The sequence below is a fragment of the Buteo buteo genome, chromosome 13 (genome assembly GCF_964188355.1).
Source record: "Buteo buteo chromosome 13, bButBut1.hap1.1, whole genome shotgun sequence".
Taxonomy (NCBI): domain Eukaryota; kingdom Metazoa; phylum Chordata; class Aves; order Accipitriformes; family Accipitridae; genus Buteo; species Buteo buteo.
In genome coordinates this window covers 18,790,963-18,816,818 of record NC_134183.1, presented here as the reverse complement: position 1 = coordinate 18,816,818, position 25,856 = coordinate 18,790,963, and the positions used below count along the sequence as shown (strand labels likewise).

General features: G+C 42.0%; 1 protein-coding gene across 1 annotated transcript in view; it reads left to right on the top strand.

The window, feature by feature from the left end:
• Nucleotides 1-25,856, top strand: part of LRRK1 (leucine rich repeat kinase 1) — an 82,614-nt gene that overhangs the window by 22,613 nt on the left and 34,145 nt on the right. Inside the window, exons 3-15 of the mRNA XM_075044970.1 lie at nucleotides 179-342; nucleotides 1,229-1,400; nucleotides 3,776-3,955; nucleotides 4,578-4,726; nucleotides 13,267-13,493; nucleotides 14,037-14,164; nucleotides 14,449-14,612; nucleotides 15,314-15,451; nucleotides 19,228-19,340; nucleotides 20,483-20,559; nucleotides 23,911-24,040; nucleotides 24,575-24,687; nucleotides 25,546-25,760. Of these exons, the coding sequence (XP_074901071.1) occupies nucleotides 179-342; nucleotides 1,229-1,400; nucleotides 3,776-3,955; nucleotides 4,578-4,726; nucleotides 13,267-13,493; nucleotides 14,037-14,164; nucleotides 14,449-14,612; nucleotides 15,314-15,451; nucleotides 19,228-19,340; nucleotides 20,483-20,559; nucleotides 23,911-24,040; nucleotides 24,575-24,687; nucleotides 25,546-25,760 (1,970 nt within the window). The remainder of the gene's footprint in view (nucleotides 1-178; nucleotides 343-1,228; nucleotides 1,401-3,775; nucleotides 3,956-4,577; nucleotides 4,727-13,266; nucleotides 13,494-14,036; nucleotides 14,165-14,448; nucleotides 14,613-15,313; nucleotides 15,452-19,227; nucleotides 19,341-20,482; nucleotides 20,560-23,910; nucleotides 24,041-24,574; nucleotides 24,688-25,545; nucleotides 25,761-25,856) is intronic.

The window sequence follows — 25,856 nt, the reverse complement described above, 5'->3', positions numbered from 1 at the left end:
TTTATCAGGCAACTGAATGTTCACGTTTGTCCCTCTGTTTTTTAATTGTGTGCAGTAAATATTCCACTAAAAGTAATTCACTCCCTTTTTTTGTTGCCAGGATGCATTGACATTGCAGCTGTGCATAAGTAATGAACAGGTACTTCTTACTGAACCCCCTTTTCTATTTTTACTGCAGGAACTGTGGACATGGGTGGCAAACAGTCCACAGTTGGCGAAGTCTCCATAATTCAGACACCTGTGACAGAAAGCATTCAGGATGCTTACAAAGCTGGAGACACCAGTAAGGCCCAAGAGTTGATTAAATTGTCATGTGAGGAGACTGCACTGCAGGTGGAAAAGGTAGGGTTAGGTTACTACTCTTTCTCAAATTTTATTGGGAAAGAAACCAAAATGCCGAGCTGCTGTCTTCCGTCGTTTCTTATGCAGAAAATCCATTCAGTTATATATGTTATGCTGGTGCTGTAGGGTCCCAGATACAGCTGGTTGTGTGGGGCACTTCAAAAACATATGCTGGGAGACAGTATTTGCCCTTGAAAGCACTGATCAGAAAGATGAGACAGACCACAGGGAACAGTGCATGTAGGAGCAGGAGGCTGTGCAAGTTGGGGTGCTGGTGCTGTGGTCACTAAAACAGGGAAATACATTTTTCTCCATAAAAAGGAAGCAGTTTATAGACTTAGCAAAAACTGTGTTCCCCCATCAGTACAACGATGGTTACTGACCCCCTTGGAAGATTTTGCTGCTTGTGTTTGGAACTATATCCTCTGTGCCAGGTTCTGCACTGCTCTGCCTTTAGAGCCCTCATTTTGAGCCTGCTCTTTGCACAGAGCTTATCTTAGTGTTTTGGGAGAGTACCTGGATGTCACGTCCAGGCATATTGTCCATCTCCAGGATAGGAAGTACTACACCTCATAGCAGCGCTGTGCAAATGCTTTTTCTGTTGGTCCATGAAAAATGGATTTATGCTCACCATTCTGTGCCTTGGGCACTTTCGTGGTAAAGCCATACAAAAAAATATAAAGCAAAAAACCAACAAATTAATATGAGTAGTATATCAACACCAATTATTAGAATGGCTACTAGTGTTTATGACATTGTCAGTCAACCACAGTGACAGTGAGTATCCATTTGCATGGGCACAAATAAATACATAGCTCTAGAAATGCTCTCTTTCTCTGCCCACTCCCTTTACAGAGAGTTTATGTCGTTGTATTTTCTTTACCAGTGTCAGCTTTTAGGTATTGCAGCAGCATATGGAGATCTGCAGGCGGTGAGGTATTTACTGAAGGAAGCATTAGTGGTGTTACCAACAGAACCTAATGATGACAATGCAGCTGTGGTGGCTGCATATTTTGGACATAAGGATGTTGTGAAAGAGCTGCTGGATTCCTTGCATGGTAAGCCTACTGGGTTGCCTCTGCCTTTCCTCAAGCTTTTTGGTAGCTGTGTGCTATAGCTTCAAGCAGGCATTTATTTATTTTTTTCACATTCCTTGAAAGAGGAGTGACTTAGTCATGGGAAGCTGTGTGGAGGGATCTAATCTCTGCTGTGTTTGAAGAAAATTCAACCATGTGGGGAAAAACACATGCATAAAAGTATTCCATGTTTGCACATTGGAAGTGGAGGAAGATGCCATTTAGACAATTCATTCCCATCAGTCCTCACAGCTGGGTAACATCCCAGACCCCACAGAGAAATGAAGGGATTTTCAGGAAACAGCATCATCCCGCTCTGCTGATCCAGCAGACACAGTGGTGATGGGAGTGAGAGTGCAGCATGACTGACTGGCAAGTAATCGTTTGGGTGCACAGCTGGCAGCATGCTCTGTGCTCTCTTGTTGGCATTTTGATTTTACTTTCAGGGGAATTCCTTCTTTAGAATCATCATATTTTAGTTACATTTATTTTTAAAATTATTTTCTAGCAGAACAGAGACATTTTTAGATGCAGACACAATTCTTAAGGCAGCTGTGGGGGCAGTGTTAAGAGCATTACTCTGAGTCAGGACCAGGAACTGTGTTTGGGTCCCCTGTTGCTCTCTTAGTGTACTGTGGGCATGGCAGCTGCTTCTCACCAGGACCTTCTGTGGATTGAGGGTCTGGTAGTCCTGCATAGCAGCCAGGGTGAATTGCTGTCTTGACCTCAGACACTGCAGTAACCGCAACAGCTAAGCTAGGCCTCTGCGATATTTGACCTGAATATAGCTCTAGTTCCTCACTGGAGCAATATACTTGCCAGTGACCTCAGTGAGAACAGGAATAACCTTTTGGGAGACCTGCTTGTTTGGAGTTCTTAAACTGTTAGAGCACTAATAAGCAAAAGGAATGTTCCAGTTTGGGGGACTCAATTAAATGTAATATTTCCTTCAGCCAGAAAGGAGGCTGACAATGCTGGGTTTGTAACCTAGTAGCAAAAATTAAATTATATTAATGCTCTCAGTAATGAAAAGTGACTTAAGTAGTTTCTGGAAATTTAGCTCGGTTTAGAACTGACCAAATTCCCTTAAACCCTTGCTTCAGGGGGTCAGGGGATGTGCTCTATACAAACAGCAGCTTTCAGAAGTTTTTATGCAGGACTTTCCATTTCTTTCCCTGGGAAGTTACACAGAAACCAATCACAGGGCTTAGGAATAAATTGCATGAATTTGCAATTTGGCTAATGCACTGCAGTGATTCCCTCTGGCTCAGTGTGAACTTCTTGTGGCTTACAGCTGAAGTGGAGCCCATTTTTTGCAGCATGAGGGTGAGTGGTTTAGTCAAGTTGTTAAGTATACAAAGAGCGATGTAATTTCCACATGGAGAAACTGCAAAAAAAAAAAAGCTGACATGTAAACTTGTGCTTGTGGATGTTTCTGTAAGCATTTCAAAGGGAATGTGAATTTGTAAAGTAAATGGAGGTGATACTGTGAATCAGGGAAGATTTGAGGACTGCTTACTGTTAATAGAAATAATCCTGTCATGGGCATTTAGTTACATGCGCAGAATTATGCACACCTGGAGGAAAGCATTGATCTACAGGCAAGACATTAATTCAGCAGAAAAAGCAGTTTGGGGATGACTAAAACATTAGCAAATTCATGCAGAAATCAGAACATGGTATTTTAGTTTTTAGCCTTAAATGACATTTGTCTAACTTTACAATGAATTGATAGTAAAGAATTCAACCAAAATGAAATATTTCAAGGGGAAATGAAATTTTGGGGGGAGAGTTTAGGTTGCAGTGAAAACAAACTAAAATAATTATTTTGCGTTGTCTGAAACAGTTGTTTTTGTTTTATTCATCCAGTAGCATGAAAAGTTAGCTGGTTGTCCCCATTATTTGTATACCCTCTCATGAACTTGGAAGAAGAGGCCTATCTTGGATGTTTGGATCTAACATCTGTTGGATCAGGCCTATTGTCTCTGGATGCAAAGACAGTCCTGGTCATCCCTTGCCACCTCTGTCTGGGATTAGATGTTTGATTTTTCTGCTGGTAGCCTAGCAGGCATCCTCAGAACCTTCCACTGTTTCTAGCTTATGCATACTTAGATCAGGAGCAGTCAAAAAAGTTCGCTCATTAGTTGGGTGGGTAATGAAGAACAGTTAAGCAAAGCTGAAAACTTTGTGCCTGACCAGCTTAGGGCTCTTCTGTAACACACACTTGCAGTGCAGTCTGTTCCTTTGTCCTCAGGGGCTTCACCCTATACCCTTTGCATAGCCACTGTTTGTGGATGACTCTTACACATCACAGCCCGGTGGCATCAACTAAGTCAAATGCCTTATCTTTTCCATAGGTCCTAGTACTTGCCAACAACTCCTGAACTGGATGCTGGCCATAGCCTGCCAGCAGGGACATTTGGACATAGTAAAACTCCTAATTCGTGCATACAGTGCTGACCCAGAGAGCTGTGCAGTCAGGAAGAATGAGTTTCCAGTTCTTATACGGTTGCCCCTCTATGCTGCTATAAAGGCAGGTATGTATTTGCATGCTTCAAAACTTTGCCCCTTTCTGCAATGTCTTTTAAAGAATGAGCTGAGTTGTTCACATCTAGGAAACTATCAGTGTGGACTGACTTGCCTGGAATTGTCCTGGATTTCCAGTGGAATAAATTAAAATAAAATTGTCTCTGAGTCTTTTGACTTAGCCAAATTTAAGTCAGGGCCTTCTTAAGCTAGATTACTGTAAATACTGAGAGGATGAACTTTCCTCTATAAACTCCTAGGGAAAAGACCCTTCCAAAATAGAAACCTTGCAAGTAAAAGCATTATTGTTGTGGACACTCTGGCACACATGCTTGGTTTAGGCTGAATAATTTACACTTCAAAGCACAGCTGTGTGTATAGTTTAATAAGACAGGGAAAAAAGAGAAAAAAGAAAGAGCCTGAGCCAGTGCTTTTACATAGTGTCTTTGCTGTCTCAGTTTGACCAAACTAAATTGTATCACGGGAGGAAACAGTCTTTATACAGTTCAGTTTCCTTTTTGCACACCCCCATGGTTTTTTTCAGAAGTGGTTATTTCCCAGGATTTCTGTTCAGGTCCTTGTTGGTTCATTCACATGAGAAGAAGAGAACAGACAATCTGCTTTTCTCTAAAGGGAACGAAGATGTAGCCGTGTTTTTATTACGGAATGGAGCTTTCTTTTGTTCCTACATCCTGATGGACAGTCCTGAATCCAGCAAACACCTTCTGAGAAAGTATTTCATTGAGACGAGCCCACTACCAGGCAGTGCTCCAGCAAAAACAGTAAGTAGCCGTTTATCTGTCTGAAGAGACATTCTTTTAAAGGAGCATCATGTGAATAATTGATATTTGTCTTCGTGTACCATGTGGTTGGTGATGATTCTTCTCAACTAAGAGCCTTGTGGTTTGCTACCCATTTAGAAAACAAACTGTGAAAGTGGCTTTCATGCCACTGCTGAATTGCAAGGTGTAAAACATTAGGCCTTTAAATGACATCATTGTGCAAGACGCTGTGAGCACCAGCTTCAGCTTGGCAATTTTAACATCAGTGAGTGAACGAGGCATATGCTGTGGAAAGGAAACATTGACTTTGTGCTCAAAGTCTTCCAGAGAAATAAACACTACCATGGCTTCCTCTGTGGCCCCAGGATAATCAATTCATTTAGATTTCTATTGTGCATTCTGGTTGCAAGGTAATGCCACAAGCTCTCTGCTGTCCTGGAGTGTTAGCACAGCGCAGAGCTGGGCATAAACCCTTCTCTTCCCCTGCATCTGATAGCTCAGATGCAGCACGTACAAATAGGCTCATGTCGCTTTTTGTTAACATGGAGCATGAGTAGAGCAAGCTCACATCTGCTGAAAATAATCTTCCCCACTTCAGATCCTCATTAGTAAAAGATGGCTGGTAGCCTTTACTGTCACTTGCTCAGGACAGATCTGGCTTTCTGGAGCAGCATGGAGAGTATGATGTGTGATCAGATCATATTAATTGAGCTGTGCTTCTCCCACAGAAATGGTTTTTGATGGGACGCAGAGGCTAACAAAAAGCAATTTTTTACGTTGGAAAGACCTCTGGTTCGCTACTTAGCCACTTACAATCTTTTGACAATTTTGGTAATTCATTTGTGTCTTTATTTCTTCCACTGTAAAATGGGGAGATTTAAAATCCTCACATCTCACAGCCATTGGAGGGCTTAATACATGATGATGATGCTTTGAGATCTACGAATGAGTGGCATTGTTTTCATGCAGGGTATTATTACATTTCATGATTATCCCATGTCTTTGTATAACTAGGCTATATTCTTCGTTCTTTTAATCTTTATTATCCAAGTCTCCTTTATTCAGAACTGAAAAATGTCTCACAGCACACACTGTTACTGCTTTATAGGGAAGCGTGTAGTATTTTGTATTATTTCTACTGTTATCCAGCAATTTAGTTATCAGACATTTTTCATTTTTCCCCTCAGTATGTAGATTAACTGACACTGAGTAGGAGCATCAGAGCCCTGCACTTTCAATAGTTACAGTTTTCATCAGGTCATAAAAATTTTGCAGTGAAAAATTGAGGGAAATTTTTCGATCAAGGCTCTGTCTGCGTGAATCCTGTTGCCAGTTGAGTATCTGTTTGCTCAGCTCGTAATATTGTGGGGTGTTGATTCTGCTTTAGTGTTAAGTAAAAATAAGCAGAGAGGTTTTCATAGTTTTACACACTTCTCCATTCTCTTTTTTCCTGCCAAAACCCTGTCTCTCTGGATTCCCAATGATACTGTCAATGTAAAGGACTACAGTCCACATATGCGAGCTTGACTTCATTAGGTTCAATAAGCAGATTGAATCCCTCCCTGTGGGATTCTTAGTTTTGTTGACAGGTAAACAAAAGGAAGCTAAACCATAGATGTTTCTGAATAAGTGTTGATAAAACTACTTGCCTTTTAGAAGAAAAAAAGTCCAACTAACTCGATAATTCAGCTTGAATAAACTTGGAATAAATCTTTGAATCACAGGGAAGAGGTCTGTTTTCCATGTGAACTTGCTGGCAATATTTAACTTAGCTGCTGTAAAAATGACTCAGCTTTGCTGTTGTCACACCCTGAGCGAAGAAGAGAGCAGTCTTAAAACATCAGCTAATTGCCAGAAGGGCCTGGTTTAAAAAAAAGAAAAAGAAAAATCAAAAAACCAGACCCAGAAACTCGACCTTGATTCTTCTAGTAGCTAGTTTATTTTTAAATATGTTTGCTTATTTAATGCTTTCTCTTTGAATTCGTTTTGGCAAACTGGGCCAAATTCAGGAAAGTTTGTCCTAGTTTGTCTGCAGAGCGCAGGTTTCTGGGAGGTGACAGTCACACACCCTGATAGTTGTTTAAAACACTACTTCATGGCAGCTGCAAACAAGCTGCCTCAGTGCTTTCTTGATATCTCATAAGGTTCATGAATGTAAGTCTTCTTGTGTAAGTGCTGTGGTGCATTTTGCACTGGGATGAAGCAAAAAAGGATTGTGCAGAGACTGCGATGTGTATGGCAGCCAGCTGGATGTCAGAAAGTCTCTCCTCTCTCCTCTTGGACAGGGCAGACCGAGCACCAATCATTTCAGAATGAGCCCAGAACTTCAAAAGGGTTTGTCCCATCTGTGCTATCTCTGAGTGAAAACACTGCACATTTGACCTCCAGTTGATTTCACAGTGGTGAATACTACCAGCTATGCATAAAATGTAGTTGGAGAGCTCGGTTTAGCTGCCACACCTTTCAGGCAGCCATTGCACTATGCAGTGCTGCCCTTTCTGAGACAAGAGGAGTTACATCTCATTTTTCTAATATCTGTTTCTCCTTTTTTGTTTGTTTTTTTTTTTTCCTGGCCTAAATTTATCCCCACAGCAAACCACAGTCTTGCTAAAGAGAGGAAGTGCTCCATTTTTAAAAGAACAGGTACCAAATGCCAAAAAGATACCCTGCAGTAAAGTGGCTGGGCATGGATTTCAGACTTCGATAGCTCTAGTCAGCATGGAGATAAATGTAACCTCCCAGTGTGTGCAGTGTGAGTTGTATTTATCTTTCCCATTACAGACCAGAAAAGAGCTTAAACTGCTGCATTTTCCCTTGGAAATATTTTGCCAAGAATTTTATACACAAGCATGCAAATGTACATGTATGTGTGTGATCTTCTTCTGATTTCTTTATCCACTGCCTGGCTAATTGCAGTTACATCACCATAGGTAAAGAAATCTGCAGCAGTTCCACTCAAGATTCACAGCAACATTATTGGTGGAGGAATAGATCACTGTCCTCAGAATATCCTGTCTACAGCAAGAGCAAAGTTCTGTTAGGGCATGTCACATCATCTAGGAGAAATGCACAACAGCCTTTTTTAATCACCTTACCAAACTGTCTCAAATCTAAGTAAATTTTTTTTTGCATTTATAGTTCATCGTTTGCCCAAGAGCAGCGGGGTTTCTTGCTTCTGCACAATTTCCAGTCCCGTGTCTTCCTTAGTGCATCCCCTGACATCACTGCAGTAGATTTCCATTTAGTTTTCAGGACTCATACTGAGAAATTCTTTCCTTTGCAGGAGAGGGGAGCCTACAGAGGTTTTCATTGCCCTTCTGAAGAACAGTAAGCTGCCCAGAGTCAGGCTGTGCCCAGGAGGTAACAGCCTCTGAACACCATCCCTCTCATTTGAGCACAGAGCTCACCAGCCAGTGTCAAATGGAGAAGGGTTCAGCTGATCACTGGTTCTGCAAGTTCAGCATCACAGACCTTTGGCATCAAAGAAACAGGCTTTTCTGGGAAGATAGTGGAGATGATTAAGTATGACTTGGGGAGGAAATCCCCTCTCTTTGTGCCATTGCTGTCAGGCTTTCTTTTACTTAATTACGTTTTCACTGCAGAGTGCTGAGCCAAGTAAATCCTTAAGGAAACTACACTGACATCAGGTTACTAGCACCAGGATGAATTTGGTCCACTGTCCCTAAGTCAGATGAAGGGACTTGGCTGATCCTCCAGTTTGCAGCACTCAGGTAGAAGAGACACTGTCAGTCCTGGGCTCTGGATGAGGAGGAAGACTGAGTGCAAGGAGATTCAAAAAGCTTCCTAGCAGATGGGGACACCTACCCTGCAGCATTAATAGCAGGTTTTGGATTTCACAATCTGGTCTGTGGTTTTAGAAGTCGCTATCTGAATTCTGCAGGTATCTTCCTATCACATTAAATCCCTGAGGCCATGGCTCTGCATTTTTGAGGTAAATGATACACAGCAATCTAAATGCAAAACAGAGATGAGTATCAGTCTGAAACGAGAAGCAGCAGAGACGCATGGTCCTGCTTGCACCCACTAAAAGCAGGCTGTAGTTTTTATTATTACTGCATTGGTTGGTGTACTTAAGGACAATTACTTTTCTTGTACTGGAATAAGAGCCTGGGCCCACTGTAAAGAGCATCATCTTGAAATAGAGCAGGAACTGAGAGAGGCGATAACCACCATCAGTTCTTTTTTCTGATTTTTTTTTATTGCATCTTTGTTGGGAGCAATTTAATTAAGCAGGAAGAGAAAAGAGGGAGTTGGAGTCTGTAGTGCATTTTTACACGCGGCTCCCCTGAGTGAAGAGGAAATGTTAATGTCCCATTATATGGACTGGCAAACAGAGTCTGGGTAGCCTGAGACAGTGACTGGTGTCACACAAGAAATCTGGGGCTCTGGAGTCTGAATTCAGGATCTCAACCACAAAAGCCTGCTTTCTCCTGTGAGGAGGAAACCAAATGAGCAAGCCAGCTCTCCAGGCCTTTGTTCCCATCACTGCCAGGATTTCAAAGCCCTATATGGGTTATACACATCCTTATGTGACTGCAGGACCTGTGGATATCCTTTTGCATGGAATATTTGCCCAGGTTTTTGGCTGTAATTCTCAATTTTCTTGCTTCTGTTTGTTTAGGTAAAATAAGTGAATAGTTCAGGGGGTTGGATACTCTGGTCATGGATGCTTATCTTAAGAAAGCTGCTACACAGCATCCCACTTTAGATCAGATGCTAAAAGATGTTTAAAAAGAAGCCAGGAAAATTTTCCTTACCTGTTTTCTTTTTGGGCCATGGTGCGGATCCTATGCATCCACAGCCATTGTGGCGATAACATTTCCAAAGGAGAAAGTGCCAGGATACTGCCACTTCCATCTCAGTGTACTTTCATTTGAAAGTTGTCCTGAACTTCCAGTGTAAATCTCCTCTGGACAGCATCTTTGTTATGTGTCCTGCCCAAAGCAGTGCTAGTCTTTGTGCTAGTCTTTGGTACGGGATAATAATTAACAACATGCAACGTCAGTGCTGAGACCACCTTTGAATGTAATTCCCCTGTTGTCCTTGTTGCAGAGTGAAAAGTAGCTTTAGTCTCGCAGCCACATCTTCATCACAGATTGATCTACCACCTTGCTCCAGCAGCATGGGGTCAGTAAAAGGCAGCTTCAGCCACTGCCTGAAATCTCCGTGAAGAGCGTTGGCAGACAGCAAGCTGTAAATGGAAATAGAGGAAAGAGCATGGCTGATCTCCATGGCTTCATTTTTGAGGTTTAGACTCCTTCTGAGCAAGGCCTTTGTGGTGGTTACAGGAGATAATTGATGGGTCTGATAGACAGGCTGAGATGAATCCACCTTTCTGTAACCCTCAGTGCTGTGTTAGCAGTTCCATTCCCTGTGTTAGCAGTTCATAGCCCATGACTTGACGATACAGGTAAGCAGGAAGCCCCTTTCTTACTAGCAGTTATTTTTTAAGATCATAGACGTTGTCTGGAATTGCTGCCTAAAAGTCTGGATTTTCCCTTATTCATTCTGGTTTAACCCCTCAACCCCCATTTCGGCTGAGTCTCAGATAGCTTTTGAAAAAATTTGGCTTTCCTGGAAAGAAAGGATCAGGAGGAGTATGCATTGTGAGCCAAGGTTAGTTGTTAAAATGGCTAATTCCTTGTTAAATGTTTCTCACATATCTAGGCAGACTGTGCTTGTATTATACTTTCCGCAGCTGGATCTTTGTCACATCTTTCTCTTCTAGCCTGAAGAGGCCATTCCTATTAAAAATCTACATGAAGTATGTGTAGTTGGGGATCAGGCCTTTTCTTAACTCTTTACTAAATCAAGGGGTTTGTGGTATTTGATTTTGCTAATGCAGAGCATGTGATTTTATCCAGCACTTTTAGATAGGAGGGTGATGGGTTTTTCTGTATAAGCAGAAGTCATGGTGTATATTTAATTGTCCTGGCATAAAAAGCCTTTTGCTGGCATCACTGTAAACCACAATATGGTATAAAGAACATCAGTAAGAGAACTTCATTGCTGATTAAGCTGTATTTCTATCAGGGACAAATTTAGCTCATCCAGGATGGAGCTACAGTGATGCTGCCCTCCTCCTCTCCCCAGCCATGTGCTCCTCCCCCCTCTTGCCTCAGTACCATTCTAAGTCGTTTTTTGGTGACCTCGGCTGGTAGCTAAACCAGCTGAAAATTCTCTCTCTGAATTAAAGAGTAATAATATTGTAAGACAGGGTACTGCCCTGAATGTGCATGTAAATAGCCAGACAGATATCAATACTACTTGAGGATTTTTTTCGTAGTGTAGAGCTGGTTTCCTGCATTACCTGGATTTAGGGATCTGGCTCCTGTTATGAGCTCTTGGGGCAATTCAAGGAACGAGAAAAAAATACTCAAGTGTCTCAGCACAAATGTGCTCTTCCCCAGTGAGGTTTCCTCATGCTGGGAAGATCTTCCAGTCCCTTAGCATCAGTACCACATCCCTCTCCTGAAGTGTGGGGTGGCTAGGGATGGAAAAGGGAATCTGACCTGTGTGTTTATACTCTCTGTTACCATAAATCACAACTGAGTGCTGTCCAGTGATGTAAACAAGCTCAGTCTTGGGCTGTTACTGGTGAAAAGAAAATTACAGGGAACTACATACAGAATTTAAAACAAGAGTTTGTAAGCAGGAAGCTGTTAAATATACAGACTTGGAAAATCTATCAGTAAAGCAGAATATGTTTAGTGCCAGTGTGAAAGCTTTGCAGTGTAACTCCCATTAGGTACTGTATATTTTGCAGTAGCAGTGGATACTCTGCTTAATTTGATTTCTTGTAGCTACTGGCTTGCTATGTTTTTTATGGATGCCTTGTGGCATGGTGGTGAATGTAGCTTTACACAAACAGCTTTTGATCTCTGCCTTGATTTCCCCAGTGATACAATGGGCATAGTATTTCCATTTACATTTGCAGGGCTGTCCTGAGGCTTCACTAGTGAGCATTTGAAAAGCACTACGTCTACAATAAGTACTACTACTGTCAATTTCTAAAAACTGCAACTGTTTGTACTTACCCTTTATTGCATTCTCCTAGACATTTGAACTGTGTGATCTTCATTAGTTGTAGTTCTGAGTCTCAAATAAACATTTGAGATAGACCTTTGTTTCCCTTTTCTTTCTATCCTTTCCCAAAATATATTCCTTTTAGTTTTAAATTTGGGGTTAAAAATCTTAAGTGCTAAATACTGGGAATTGGAAAGCAATTAAATTTGCTGTTGGGTCCTTGCTGCCTCCTGGTGGAGAATTAATGATCACTTCATTGAGGCTGTCTTTGGGATGAGTTATGTCAAGAACACTAAGCTTATGAAAACGTTTTGAGACTAACATTTTAAACGTGTATTTTGGAATATAAATCTCATTGGAACGCAATGAGATGATCTTGAAAATGAAGCCTGGGGTTGTTTACTTGCATTGATGACCATTATGTGTTCATGTTTTCTTCTGTCCAAGCTGGAGCCTGAAATAAGTAGTTATGCCTTTGACAACAACTTCTTTTTTTTTTTTTTTTCCAAAAGAGGATAAAACAACTTCCTCGTGTTACTGTCAAAAGCAACAGAACACTATCTAAAAAGGAGGCAACTGCGAAGATCATGTCTCTCGGAATCTAAACTATCTTCCTGAATGATACTGAGCAAATTTCTAGTGTTTAGAAATGCTTTACAAGAGGGTGTTTGCCTTTCCTTGCCTTTCACAGATGTGCCTTTGCAAAACCTAAACCTTGTCCAGAATGGTTTGGCTGCTTGTTGTTGGAAGGTTTAAGATGGAAGAGCAGTGCCTGGGCATATATTAATTATTCCAGCAACAGGCCTCCTCCTAAGAAGTCATTACCACACTCAGCAGATCTATCCCTGTCCTCTCTGCAGATGCACAAGCAATGATCTGTAAGCACTTCAGGGGCTGACTGCTCCACAGGGGTTCCACTGGACCTGCCTGGCCTCTTGGTGTTCAGAGTCCCCTGGAGATCAGAGCAGCAATGCAGACCATGTCCAAGAGACAGAGTGGGGTTCGGTCTGCAGAGTCTGGATTTAAGATGGTTTCTATTATCTGTCCATATCGTGCTGCTAGTTTAGGGTGTGATGCGTCTTGTGGGACAGGGAGCCCAGCCCCATGGAAGCTCACTGTACATTGTTGGATGAACAAACCACTATAGTCTGTCCAGCTCTTGGATGAGAGTGCTGGTTTCAGGCAAGGGCAGCTCACCCTTTGTGGGGCACACTAGAGTTGGTGTATGGACTGGTGAAGAAGTCCAGGTCCCCTGTTTGTGCTTGCTCATGGCCTTTGGAGTGGGATCATGGGGCAGCTATATGGTGGGGCCTGCTGATATCCAGGCACGATTTCATCTCTGAGTCAGTTTAATTCCTAGAAGCAGATTGGAAAGTGAGTAAAACGTTCATGGTCTGTGCTCTGATCTGCCAGATTCCCAGTGGTGTAACACAAGCTGAGAGCAATTGGGATTTTACTAACATGGTTTTCTCTTCTTTCTCTGACATATGCAGGCTTTGTGTGTGAACTGGTCAAACCTCAAACTGCCCTGGGTGGATCTGGACTGGCTGATAGATATCTCCTGTCAGATAACTGAGCTTGATCTCTCTGCCAACTGCCTGGTCTCCCTTCCATCTGTGATCCCATGGGGCCTGATAAACCTCAGGAAGCTCAGCCTGGCTGACAATCAGCTAACGGAGTTACCCAGTGTACAGTCATCTGATGAAATTATATGTACAAGGTGTGTGCACTAGATGCCTACAGCAAACTGAACCCATACAGAGAGCAGGTGCAAATGAGTCAGTTGTGCTTGTGTGAAACTGCGTAAGTGAAAAGCATATGCAGGAGCTCTTGGTTTATTTTCTGTCTGCTGCAAGGTTTAACTTAAGGTTGCCCTTTTGCATTCTCAGTGTTTCAAAGTTAGTTTTCAGGACAATTACAAGGACTGTATTGTCCTGACAATATTCCTGTATTGTCTCATGTTGCTTCCGCTTTTCTCCAGTTCTAGTGAGCCCCACTCCTCTAAGTCTAAGCCCTGAGCTGACTCAGATTGACATTTGCTGGCTCATATCACTTATCTGATCTGCTGTCTATCCAGACTATTTCTAACTGTTCCCTGGAAGGGTTAATTTTCTAAATAGTTTTTTTTTGCTTTGCCTTGTGAGAGCACATTCCAGCTGCTTTCATTCAGATCTAAAGTTGTCCTGGTAAAGATGTCTATGGCAATAGGAGTCTTTGCTAGGATTTTATTGATGCCTGATTGAGTATCTTCTGTACTTAACAGGTTACTCGAGGTTGATGTATCCAGCAACAGGCTCTCTACTCTCCCTTCTGGATTCTTACATCTTAAAAACCTTAAAAAACTCATTGCTTCCAAAAACTATATGGAGAAGTTATTTGACGAGGAAAACAGTACGTACAGTCCAGTGTTGTGTTGTGCTTACATTTCAAGTCCTGATTAATCTGTAAAGGAGAACCCCAAACTTTTATAATAATTACTGTTATAATACTTAAAACCAGTATTAGCTAGAGGTGCTTAGCCTCTCTTAATCCTTTGTCCAAAGTACGGGAAAAGGCCTAGTTGATTTTTAGCACTCATGAAATCCTTTGGCTCTTATCTAGCAAGTATGCAGCATCTTGCTGGATCAGACTGCTATGATGCTTACACCAAGTCTGCAATATTTCATGTTTTCTAGCAACTAATTGGATTGGTTTAAGGAAGCTACAGGAGTTTGACATCTCTGACAACAGGTTGGTGGAACTTCCAACGGTTTTTCTGTACTGCTTCAAGTCCCTAAACATACTGAATGTTTCCAGAAATCAGCTGAAAGTGTTTCCAGATCCCTGGGCCTGCCCTTTGGTAAGTTGAACTTCTCTGACAGAATCAGAGGCTGAAAAAGCTGTTGAAACAATGCAAAAAAGATACTGTGATGCTTAAAAAGCTGTCAGATGTCTTAGACTAAAAGGCTGTTCTGTTTCTGTAGGAGTGCCCCTGCTTGATTTGGTCTATGGGTCTCAGATCAAGTCTTTCTGAGGTTCTACCCTGTTCTCACCATGTCGATGGCATTGGTGGAAAACTTCTAGAAACATGTCTTATATGGATGTATTCGTTTGCTCTATCGGTCGTATGAACAGAAGTACTGTTAGGATAATTTTACAGAACAGCCTTCATTCAAAGTTAACTTTGCCCAAACCCATGGCTAACTAGGGCATTATATCCACCCATCACTGTGAATTTATTCCTCATTATTACAGGGATAGCAGGAGAACAGTATACTTTGAAGAAGTGTTTGTTTATTGTTGAAAAGCAAATGGGGATAATTTTCAAAATCAATTTTGAAATCCTTTTTGCACACCAAAGAATTTGCCTGTCAAGTAAGTGAGTGCATCTCCTTGGCAAATCCTATGTGCCTGTGTGCACAATAATTTATCTAGATGAAAAAATTTAAAGAGACCACCTAGAATGAATTTATTAATGCCTTAAACGTGTCCACTGATCTAATTCATTTTTTAAAGAGATGATTACTACTCTGTAGGTGTTTTTTCTTTTATGTTTTCCAGAAATGTTGTAAAGCATCTAGAAACTCACTGGAATTCCTACCAGATGCGTTGACTATTTTCTGGAAAAATCACCTCAGAGAAGTGGATTTTTCTGAGAACTCACTAAAAGAAGTTCCACTGGGACTCTTCCAGCTTGAAGTAAGTGTCATTTCTTCCTACTTCACAGTACTTCTCTTAATACCTACTCAGACCTTGACGTCCTAGCAGTGGCTGCCTAGTTAAGGTAGGAGACTACCTGCTGTTTTGAGTTGATGAACACAGCAATGCACAGAGCCTCTGCGCAGCCCGTAACCCCCTGAATTACTACATTTAGGCCCTTGTCCAGTGTGATATGGTATCTGTCTTTTGACACAGGTCTTCTGAGAGCTCTTTGGATGTCTGTGGTTTTCAGATTTTGGGAGTGCAGTTTGGAAGACAGTCACTGCATTGTAGCTGCAAGCTCCAAGCATTGAAATACAGGCGTACTCAAGTGTGCTCACAAATGGTTGTCTTTTTTCTTCATCTGGCACACCAGTGTTGTGTAATTAAGTATTAGTCTTTCTGTGCTGAAAATAGCATGTTTGAATGCCCTACACAATGCTAGTTGGCATCTCTCTTATCTTTAAGCTTGTAGATTAAACAATTCTTGCCAGCGGACATCGGAGTTCCATAGTTTTACTCAAAAATTCTTCAGAATTTGTGGCTTCACATGGTTTTGACATGAAACCAAGCAGAACTTGGGGGTTTCCTCCAAGCTTCCCTTCCAGATTGTGAAACTCAGGGTCATGGAGGTAGAAACAGAGGTAAATCTTTGTGCAAAAGTTTCATGATTTTCACTGCTGGCCTCTGCAGGAAGGATGCAGAAGTGATGGTTCATATCCACGTCCAATTTCAGTCTCGGGAGTCTGCTGCAAAAGTGCCTCCTGCTCTTGCATAGAAGAAGAGTGCTGAGAGTTGTTTGCTCCCTCAGTAGTTTTAAATGATCCCTGCAGATTTGGCTTTGCTTTCTGGTAACTATTTGTTTTCAGTTGGCATTTTTCCTGAAATAGAATGAATCGTATGGACTATTGTCTCTGAAACTTTTTCTTTTCTGAATGCATTAAAAATAAGTCCGGTGGGTGGGAGCTACCATGACAAATATTAAACACTAGATGGTGCTTCAAGGGCACATTTCTTTGGGTGCTGCTGCCGAGAGGCTGCAGAGGGATGTGAAAGTACTAGTACAGGGCATCAGAGAAGACCTCAGTGCAATCTTTGCTGATGGTCTGTCTTCAAAGTTAGTGAGCTTTGGCTGCCTTAAATAGTGCCGGTTCTTATCCATATCTCTTCAGCCTTACCTTCATAAAAGAAATAAATAGGTATTTTCAGTCCCCCAAGGGCTAGAGTGTGGTGAACAAATAGAACGTGAAAGCTCATGCATAGATCAGTTCTGGCTTGGGCTACTCCTTGGTTGTAGAGTTTGTGTTGGTGAATAGGGCTCCACTCACACTCCAGCCCTCTCCAGAAGTAGATGTGGGAAGGGGGAGAAATGAGCAGTAACGTGTTCCTACATATAACATAGCAGACACTATACATTCCTACATTATTGTGTAGGAACAGCAGTGAACTGTCTTCTCCCTGGGAAAAGCTGAAAGCAGAGGAAGCCTTTGACTTGAAAGCATGTCTCTGACCTAGGCTGGTGAGACATGTAGTTTATCACTGGCCTTTGCTTGGTTTGTGGAGGGTTCTTAGGACTAGGACCAGCTCACAGTCGCTAATATGATGTATATACTAGAAGTGTGGTGTTAAGAGAAGCTGAGGACTTCTCAGCTTTCCTGTCTGTTGCCTTCTAAAGGAACCAACTGTACATGCTCCAAGCCATATCTTAGTTCTCTAGACTAGTTTGCTTCTCTTGAAGAGACCTGACCCTCTGTGGGTGGAAGTATTCAGGTAAGACTCTGGTCAGCTTTTCCACATCACGAGCTGACCGAGGCAGCCTAACCTGGATGCTACAGTTCCTTCCCTCTGGTATAATCTAACGCACCAGAAACCTTTTTGCATGCTGCGGCTGTAGGTTTGAAGGAAGTTGTCTGCTGCTGCCGTTGTCTCGCTTTTGGAGGCACCCATTCTCTTCCTGAAAGGCAGCAAAAATAGAGAAGTTAGAGATGAGAGAGAAGAGGCAATTGCAAAACAAGGACTAGTGATCTCCAGAATTAATCATGAAGAGCCACAGCTAGCTGAAAGTCACTAATTTTTCCCCAATGGAGCAGGCACATAAGCATTGCATATAATCTCACCAGGCTCTCAGATGTCCTGGAGAGTGGCCTTTGTCAGCATTTGTGGGGGACATGTAGCGTGGATACAGTTGACTGAAAATGAAGCACCCCAGCTAGACCACACAGAACAAAGTTTGTGCTAATCCTGGAACATGTAGCCTCCCTTTTCTCCCGCCCCCTGCTCAGGGATATTTCGTGGGAGGAGTTTGAAGCATTGTCATTGAACAGCCCCATGCTGATACTTGGAGAGAGCTTGACACTAGGCGCCAAGTGAGGACTGGGTCTTCCTTCCAACAGGAGGTTTGAGCCAGTGGAAGACTAATGATGATAAAAGCATTGACTGTCAAGACTCAAGTGGCAGTGAGGGGTTTATAGTTTGCACGGTTTTCTAACCCTTTCCTATAGTGGTTCACTTTGCATATCTGCAGTTTTGTATTGTACTTTGCCTTCCCCAAGTCCCACCAAGACCCAGTGCTGCCCCTCTCTTATCACTAGAGGGAGCGTTCTGCATGACAGTTGCTATTCCAGCAACTGCTGGTTGTCCATTGCTTATGTCACATGGATACCTCATATTTTTCCAATCTGAGAAAAGGGGAGGAAGGCCAACAGACTGGCTTCATGAGACATTGTTAATCCTGCTTGATGAGAAGGGGCATAAACCTTTTATATTATGTGGAGGACATAAAATATTTAAACACACTTGAAGCTGAGGTCTCTGCTGGTAAAACGTGATTTCCATGGGGTATAATTCATTAATACTGCTGTGCTTGTGGCACGAGATAATTCAGCTGTCATTCTGCTTATCTCAGTTTTCATAGGGGGAACTTGCAGAATAAACCTGGTTGGAAACTCTGCACAGAAGACTGTTTTTCAGTGGAAAATTGTTTTTTCAACCAAATGAAAATGATCATTTGACCCTCGACATTATTTTTAAGGGCAAGTGGAAGGGCTTAAACTTTACAAATCTGAATGGGAACTGCATTTTTTTCTTTTATATTTCAGTTAAATTTAAAGGAGAGCTGTGTTTAACCTTATTCATGGTATTTGCAGCTGAGTCCTATCTGTATGGTGTTAACTGTATGGTGTTAATCAGCTTCACTTCTTGTTTTTAAAATTTCTGTCTCTGGTGTGAGGGAAAAAAAAAGGTAAATAGGTAACTTGTATAATTCTTGGAAAATTAATAAAAATCCTTTCCATTTTAATAGACATGTAATAACAAAGCAATTAGATTTTTCTTTGTAGGAAATAGTTCACATTTTGCACGTTGATTTTATGCATGCACAATAGGTGTAAACCCACTCTGACACTAGCTTGCACACACATATAAGACTTCTCATCCGAATGTGGCATACTGTGTAGGTAAATCATACTGTTCTTTTCCATTTGGAAAGGTTTCCTCACTGAAAGTAAAATGTCTTTTTATATGGGTTGTTTCCAATTGCATCTGTCAGCAAGTAGACTAATAATCTCCCAAAATTATTAGTGGTGTTGCTTCGTGCAGAAAATATACTTGCTGGAGACAAGAAGGAAATGTTTGCATGCTAGGCAGCAGGGACAGGGTGTTCTGATGAATAAGATGTACTTTCTTCATGTTTCTGTTATTTAATAGCTATGCTAAAAAACCTCTTTCAGTGTGTTTGATGGACTCTGTCTTCTAACTCTAGGCTATTCCTCTTTTAGGCTTTGGTGTCCCTGAAGCTGCTGGGAAATCAGTTAGTTACATTGCCTTCACAAGATAAGTGGAATTGCAAACAACTTAAATCACTGGATCTTTCAAAAAACCAACTTGGAAAGTAAGTATTTCTTTCAAATTTTGTCTGAGAAAACAAAAGCTGGAGAAATAATAGCAAACCTGATCCCTCGTGTAATACAAAGGGTGTCAGCAGTGAATTAATTACCTGCATAGAAGGCATTGATATCCACATACCATGTCTCTAAGTATATTGTGTGTCTGTGACAGTGATGAATTATCCTTTACTGATTCTTTGGGCATTTAGCACACTATATCATTTATTAAGTGGATAGATTACTGATAATGGCAGTTTAATTTCAGAGCATGTAGAAATTTCTTTAACCCAGTGTGTGGTTCATCACTACAAATACTGGTTTGTGGGGAGCATATCTTAACCGTAAGCCATCTGGCTGGACTGCAGTTTGTAGTTGGTGTGGGAGTATTGTTTTGGTAAAAATGAAAAATCTGTGCATTTTAAATGGAAGTGTAACCAGCTGCAAGTTCATAGAGAAGGCTGATGTTAATAAGGTCATCCAATAAAAAAGTGATGTTCTTCTATTTAGAAATTACAATAGGGATGTTTAACAGAGAAAGTTAAAGGTCTCTTATCTTCTCCAGAACTGCATTGAGTTGTGTCATGCTTGTATCTTCTCACTTGGGTGCCTGTCCGGCAAATATTCTGGAGGCCTTATGAGTTGCTGTGTCAGTTGCAAAAGACAAATTACTGGTTTTTTGAATGTCTCAGTGCCTTTCCAGAGTCATGTTGTTGGGTCATCTTGTCAGAGACTCTCTGGTGAGAACAGGGAATGGCAGCAGGTCGGTTCTCCGGTGCTTCTCCTGAAGCTTGTTGAATTTGCTGTTTGACAGCCTACTTAACGTTGACACCCATAAAGCTGAGGGTCAAGTGCTCTTGCCCTGGGAGCTGAACGCGTTGCCTTGCAGAGCTCTGTTAATTTCCCAGAAGAAAACCATTGAGTCTGGACAAATGTTGGTAGAGTCTAGCTCTGTGATTGCACAGTGGGTTTCAATCCCATCTCTCAAAAGCAGACAGAAACCCACGAGAGCTGTGCTGTGAATCCCACAGCCTTGAGTGGGGTTAGACTCTGCACTGCATAGTGTCCTGGGCACGCAGCTCCAGCACAGTTCTCAACTGCTGTGTCCAAGCTCTTTTCTCCACATGTCACCATTTTGTTTGGCCCGCAGGAGTGATGAGGGATTTAAAACAAAGCGGATTCCCTTTTTCACCACGAAGAGCAGGGTGCGCTGTGGCCCAGAGGCAGGTAAGGTGCATGGCAGTGCAAATGTGGGGAAGTAAGTGCTGAGAATGCCAGGTGAGCTGTGAAGCAGCAGGAACCTGTAGAGTTTGGCTGGAGGGAAATTGGTGTAAATGCATTTGCAATTTTAAGTGCAACAGCATTTAGATTAAGAGGCTATGTGTTTAGATAAAATATTTCTAAAGAAATGGTGCAGCTCGTTGGTACCGTCAGTATAGAAAGATGAAGAATGAGTGGAACATGTTCCTTTCACTGAGGTTTTATTCTTTTCATGAAGGTTATTCTTTTTGGCCAGAGTACTAACTGGTGTGTTGAAGGGAAATTAACCCATAATTAGTCTTATTACTCTTAGGATTCTTTTGGTTGCTGAATTTGTAAGTTGCATGTTTTCCCGTCTCTGTGATTTGCACCCACACTTTGGGGCAGAGCAGAAGAGATGTTCTGGATTAGTGCACTTGAAATCCTAGAGAGAACAAAGGAATATCTGAAGATATTTGCACTGCTTCCTGCTCTCTGTGGGATTCATCTGCATTTCTTTTTGTTTGTTTGTTTTATTTTAAAGCACTTGGAGAGCTTTCTCATGCTCGGCTGCCTGAAGAATGGCTTGCTCTAAAGCATTCTTTGCAAATAGCAGAGTGGAATAGAGCTGCCGTCTTCATGACGCACATCCGAGCAGCCCTCAGCTGCTTGTGGGAGGGAGAGGCCCTCCTGGAGCAAATGCTTTCCTCAGTTCCCCTGAAAATTGTTCGTGGTCTCAGGTCAACATGAATAGGTGAAATTGGTAAATGCACCAAGTACAGCCATAGCTATAGCTTAGGACTGGAGGTCCTAACCTCCAGTCTGCTCATCTGGGAGGCAGAGGCTCTACCTGGACCTCCAGGCAAAGCTAATCCTACCTCATTTTCCTGTCCATGGAAGTAGAGGCTGCTGTGCAGCAAGTCCTGTCTGTGTACCCTAAGGAGGAGAAAGGATTGGTCTGCACTGTTTTGCAAGTAGGAAATGGAAGTAGAAATGCTGTGACATCAGTGAAAACCTGAACACAGAAGAACTGGAAAAGGAGTCTGAATATTGTGAATCTGTGGAGTCTGACACATCCTCAGAGCTTCTCTGTGAAGGGCTACAGCAGCATTTCCCAGTGGGGAGAGAAGGTCAGGAGCAGCGGGCAAAGGCAGCTAAAACCAGCTATAAAAGGGAATTACTGTCCTAATGGAAATTTCTACATGCTGCAAACCCAGCATAACTCCTCTACATGAAGGAGGAGAGGATGGACTCTGCATTAGTACCATTTGAAAAGCCTTGGGACCTAATACCCTGGTGCAACTTCAAGCTGCCTGAGGCTGCCTCAGGTTGCAGGAGGGCGCAGAGTAGCCCACCTGGCTGGTGCCACGGTTGAATAGCCACAGAGACAGAGCAAAGCCAGCTCATCTTTTTCTCTCTGTTCCTCTGCCAAGTGTAGCTTGGTGAGACTAGAGGATGTGGCCAAGAATTTAAAGAACATCAAGAGAAAACAGAAGCTGGAGTACATCAGCAGCTCACAGAAGTCTCCTAGCGAGGTGGGGGGCAGGTTTTCATATGATTTTACCAACAAAGCTGTTTACTTAAGTCTAGATTATTTAAGGAGAATAATTTATGGATGCTCACTATACTTGATTGATAAATTTTAAAATAACTTCTTGCACACGCATGTGGTGTTGGTGGTGTTTACTCATCCAAAAATATATTTTCAAGATGGGATTTGTTTTAATTTTTCTGCAGTTCTTTAAAAGAAAATTTGAGCTCAAGCCAGACAAATCATAAATAACTCATGAATAAATAATTACAATTCATAAACACCTCAAGCTTGCTTCCAATGTAGTACACTCCTTTCCGCCTGAGACTCTTTGGTGAATTGAGAGTATTGCTACTATTTTAGGTGTTTGCTCCTATGTGTCCAAGAGGGACTAAATCTGTCTGTGCCTAGGTGCATACTGAAGAGGAACAATGAAAAGTTTAAGTCCAGCGATGAGCTAGAAAGGAAGTGAATTGAATCCATGAATAAGCCTGCTGTTTAATCCCAAAGATGGTTTTTTATTTGAAAACTCAAAGGTGGACTGTGACACCCTGCCCACACCAGACAGTCCTGTCATATACATAAAACACCCCTGCAGACAGTGGGACTCTATCTTATTCCTTTTCTGATCATAGCTTGAGGCTTGAAATGCTGTTAATATTAGAACGGGGGAATTTTCTTATGAGAAAACCTCTTCCATTTTTTTTTTTTTCTTTTTTGGCTAAGTCTAGTTACAGTTCCTCAAGTCTTCTCTGTAAGGGAAGAAGATCTTGGTGGAAATGCAACTGTCCTATCCTTGAGGAAGGGTGTGTCTCACATCTCAGGGAGTTGCTTTTTTATTGACCATGGAGGCAGCAGATGGTGCTGGTTGTACTTTCCTAATCAGAGACTCAGAATCTGCTTGTCCCTGTGTGGCCTAGTTTTCCTTGACTTCAGGATGCTTCTTGGTAGATACATGTGACACTCTTAAGACAGCAGCACAATTCATGGCAGCTTTTCATGCCGCTATCCCGGGAGTAATTTGTGGAGTGAAATGATGCTCTTTGGAACCAGCTGAATTTCCTTTTGTTTGAACCTCTCCAGCAGCAGCAACTCAGCCATGCAGTTGTTGCTATTATTTCTTGGGTTGGTCCCAAAATACGCTAGTTGCTGCTCAGACATGTAGGAAGTCTGAAGTACCCTGAGACCTTGCAGTCTAAAACAGAACAGAGGGGCAAATGCAAGCAGTGTTTTAGAAACAACATAGGTTAGCAGTCTGTCAGCTGCAGTTTGGGTTTTCTTCTCTGTTGTTATTGACTTTGATCCACCATAAATTGTTCCAGGATGCAGTGTGGGGGCCTGAACATAAATTCTGACCAGCTTCTGGCTTTTCTCAGGCAGCATGGGAAAAAACATGTTGAGAACCGCTTGTGCCCTTGGTACGCCCTTTCACTTCCAGCTGTTAGACTGGAATAGGGGCTGTTCATAAGGTATTACCAGCTATTCAACAGCAAGAAATATAATGCCACTTGTCCTCTGATGTGTAGTTGTCTTAGCAGGCCTCAAGTTCCTCCTTCAGCACCCGAGAAGTCCTGGAGACTGTCACCTTCAAACATGCGCATCGCAATGGTTTTATAAAATTGAGATGTGAGCATTGATGTTTGATTGCCCTTGAAGGCCATTTGCTTTTCTGCTGTTGCTTTGTGGTGGTTCCTGCCAAGGAACATGACCTCATGTCCTGCCTATAAAGTTAAGGTGAAGGCTCTTGGTTCAGAGCCTTGGTGCCTGTTACGTTTTAAAGGTGCAACTTGTTTCCTGTCTTGTTCCAGGTCCTTTTTTGGAGTTTCCAGCATTTCTGAGTGATTCTCTGGAAGTCCTTTATCTGAATGACAATCAGCTGGACTCTGTCCCACAGTCCGTTTGCCTTCTGAAAGGTTTAACAGAACTTTATTTAGGAAAGTAAGTCCGTGTCCTGGAAAAGCTATGCGGTATTATTTCCATGTTGTTTTAGTGACCAGTCTTCTGTGGAGTCCCACCCCAGACGTCCAGTGCTTTTGAAGTCAAAAAGCTGGAAATAGTCAGCCCCTTATTAGAACTGTGCCCGTCATTTGCTTTAGATAAGGAGTAGGCCACCCTTTTGAATTAGGGAAGATGATCTAGTGCTTTGAACCCAGGCCTGGGAATCTAGTGTGCCTCTAGTTCATTCTGGCTTTTTGCTGTCAGCTTCTATAGCATTAGAGTCAATAACTCATCATTTTTGCCTTTATTTCCTCAACTATCCAGTAAAGATGATTACACTTGTCTGCCTCAGAGGATAAATTAAGGTTATACATCACTTTTAGGATGGAAATTACTATTAAAGTGCTGAGTAGTCTTATTAAAATGTTAATGGAAGATTTCTGCAAGGAGAGAATAGTGTAATCTGAGAGTCCGTGAGAGCAGCTACTTACACACAAAGACTGGTTGTTGGTAGATTTATTTGTTTTTGTACAGTAACCCTGGTATCCGAGAGCTTCCTCCAGAACTTGGACAGCTGGCTAATCTCTGGCAGCTGGATATCGAGGAACTAAATATCAGCAACGTTCCTGCAGAGATCAGAAAAGAGGGTAAGGCTGATCCTGTGTGTTCTTTATTAAATTGACTGAACATATAATGAAAATCGCTTCCTTTTAATGGTCCTGAACAGGAACAGACAGTGTGCACCCAAGCACTTTTTGCAGTTAACTGGAATAGCATAGGGAAACCTCCTACGCATATTTGCAAATTTGATAATCGGTGCTAAGCTCTGGCTATATGATCAATTTAAGATAGATCACATGTTGAAATGATGATTTATAAGTGCAATATTCATTTGCAGTGTGCATGCTGGATGAATTCCGTGTCTTGCTTCCTGAATGTATATGTTTTAGGGTATTTAGACGGTCTTTCTAAAGACTGAATTGTTTAGGATCAGCAGTCACATTGAAGTGACTTTATTGTAAGCTGCTAGATTTTTGGATCTATTACAATACTGTCTTCTTTTTTGTGTGTTTTAATAAGAAAATCCTGTGGGAACAAAGTTATTAGGAATTATTCCTTCTCCAGTGCACTGTTGAAGCCTAAATCTAATTTTAACTGGGAACATAAAAGTAGAAGGAAAAACTGAGTATTTTCCAATACTAAATTAGTATTTTATGTTTCCTTTGAGCTTCTGAAGCCTACGAGCCACAGCATTTGTTTCTTCTTACAGTGCTCCATTGTAGAGTCTCAGAGCAGTGACCTTTTTCTGGGGTCTCTGTCTCAGGTTTGTCCACTAGAGGTTTCTTTGTTTATTCTCTGGGTTGTCTCAGCCCACAGCAAAACTGCAGGGAAAATATTAATTCAGCTGATGTGTCTGCAGCAGTAGCTTTTGTGCAGTCCTGCTGTACATATGTACATTTGTAACTGCTAACCACAGATAAAGTCTGTTCACTTCCCCCCCATAGGCCCTAAAACAGTGCTGGCATACTTACGAGCACAGCTGCGCAAAGCAGAAAAGTGTAAGCTAATGAAGATGATCATCATTGGTCCTCCACGACAGGGAAAGTCGACACTGATTGAGATCCTACAGACAGGAAAAGTCCCTCAGATGATGCACAGTGATGCCACCATACGTACAACAAAATGGGAGCTCCCCAAGCCAGTGGGACACAAGGCAAAGGTGAAAAACAATCAAAGATCCTTAGCCCCAGTGGGATGTTTGAGCCCTGCAGTGTCCCTTTTAGGCTGAAATTGCCTGCCCTTTTACAAAGAACAG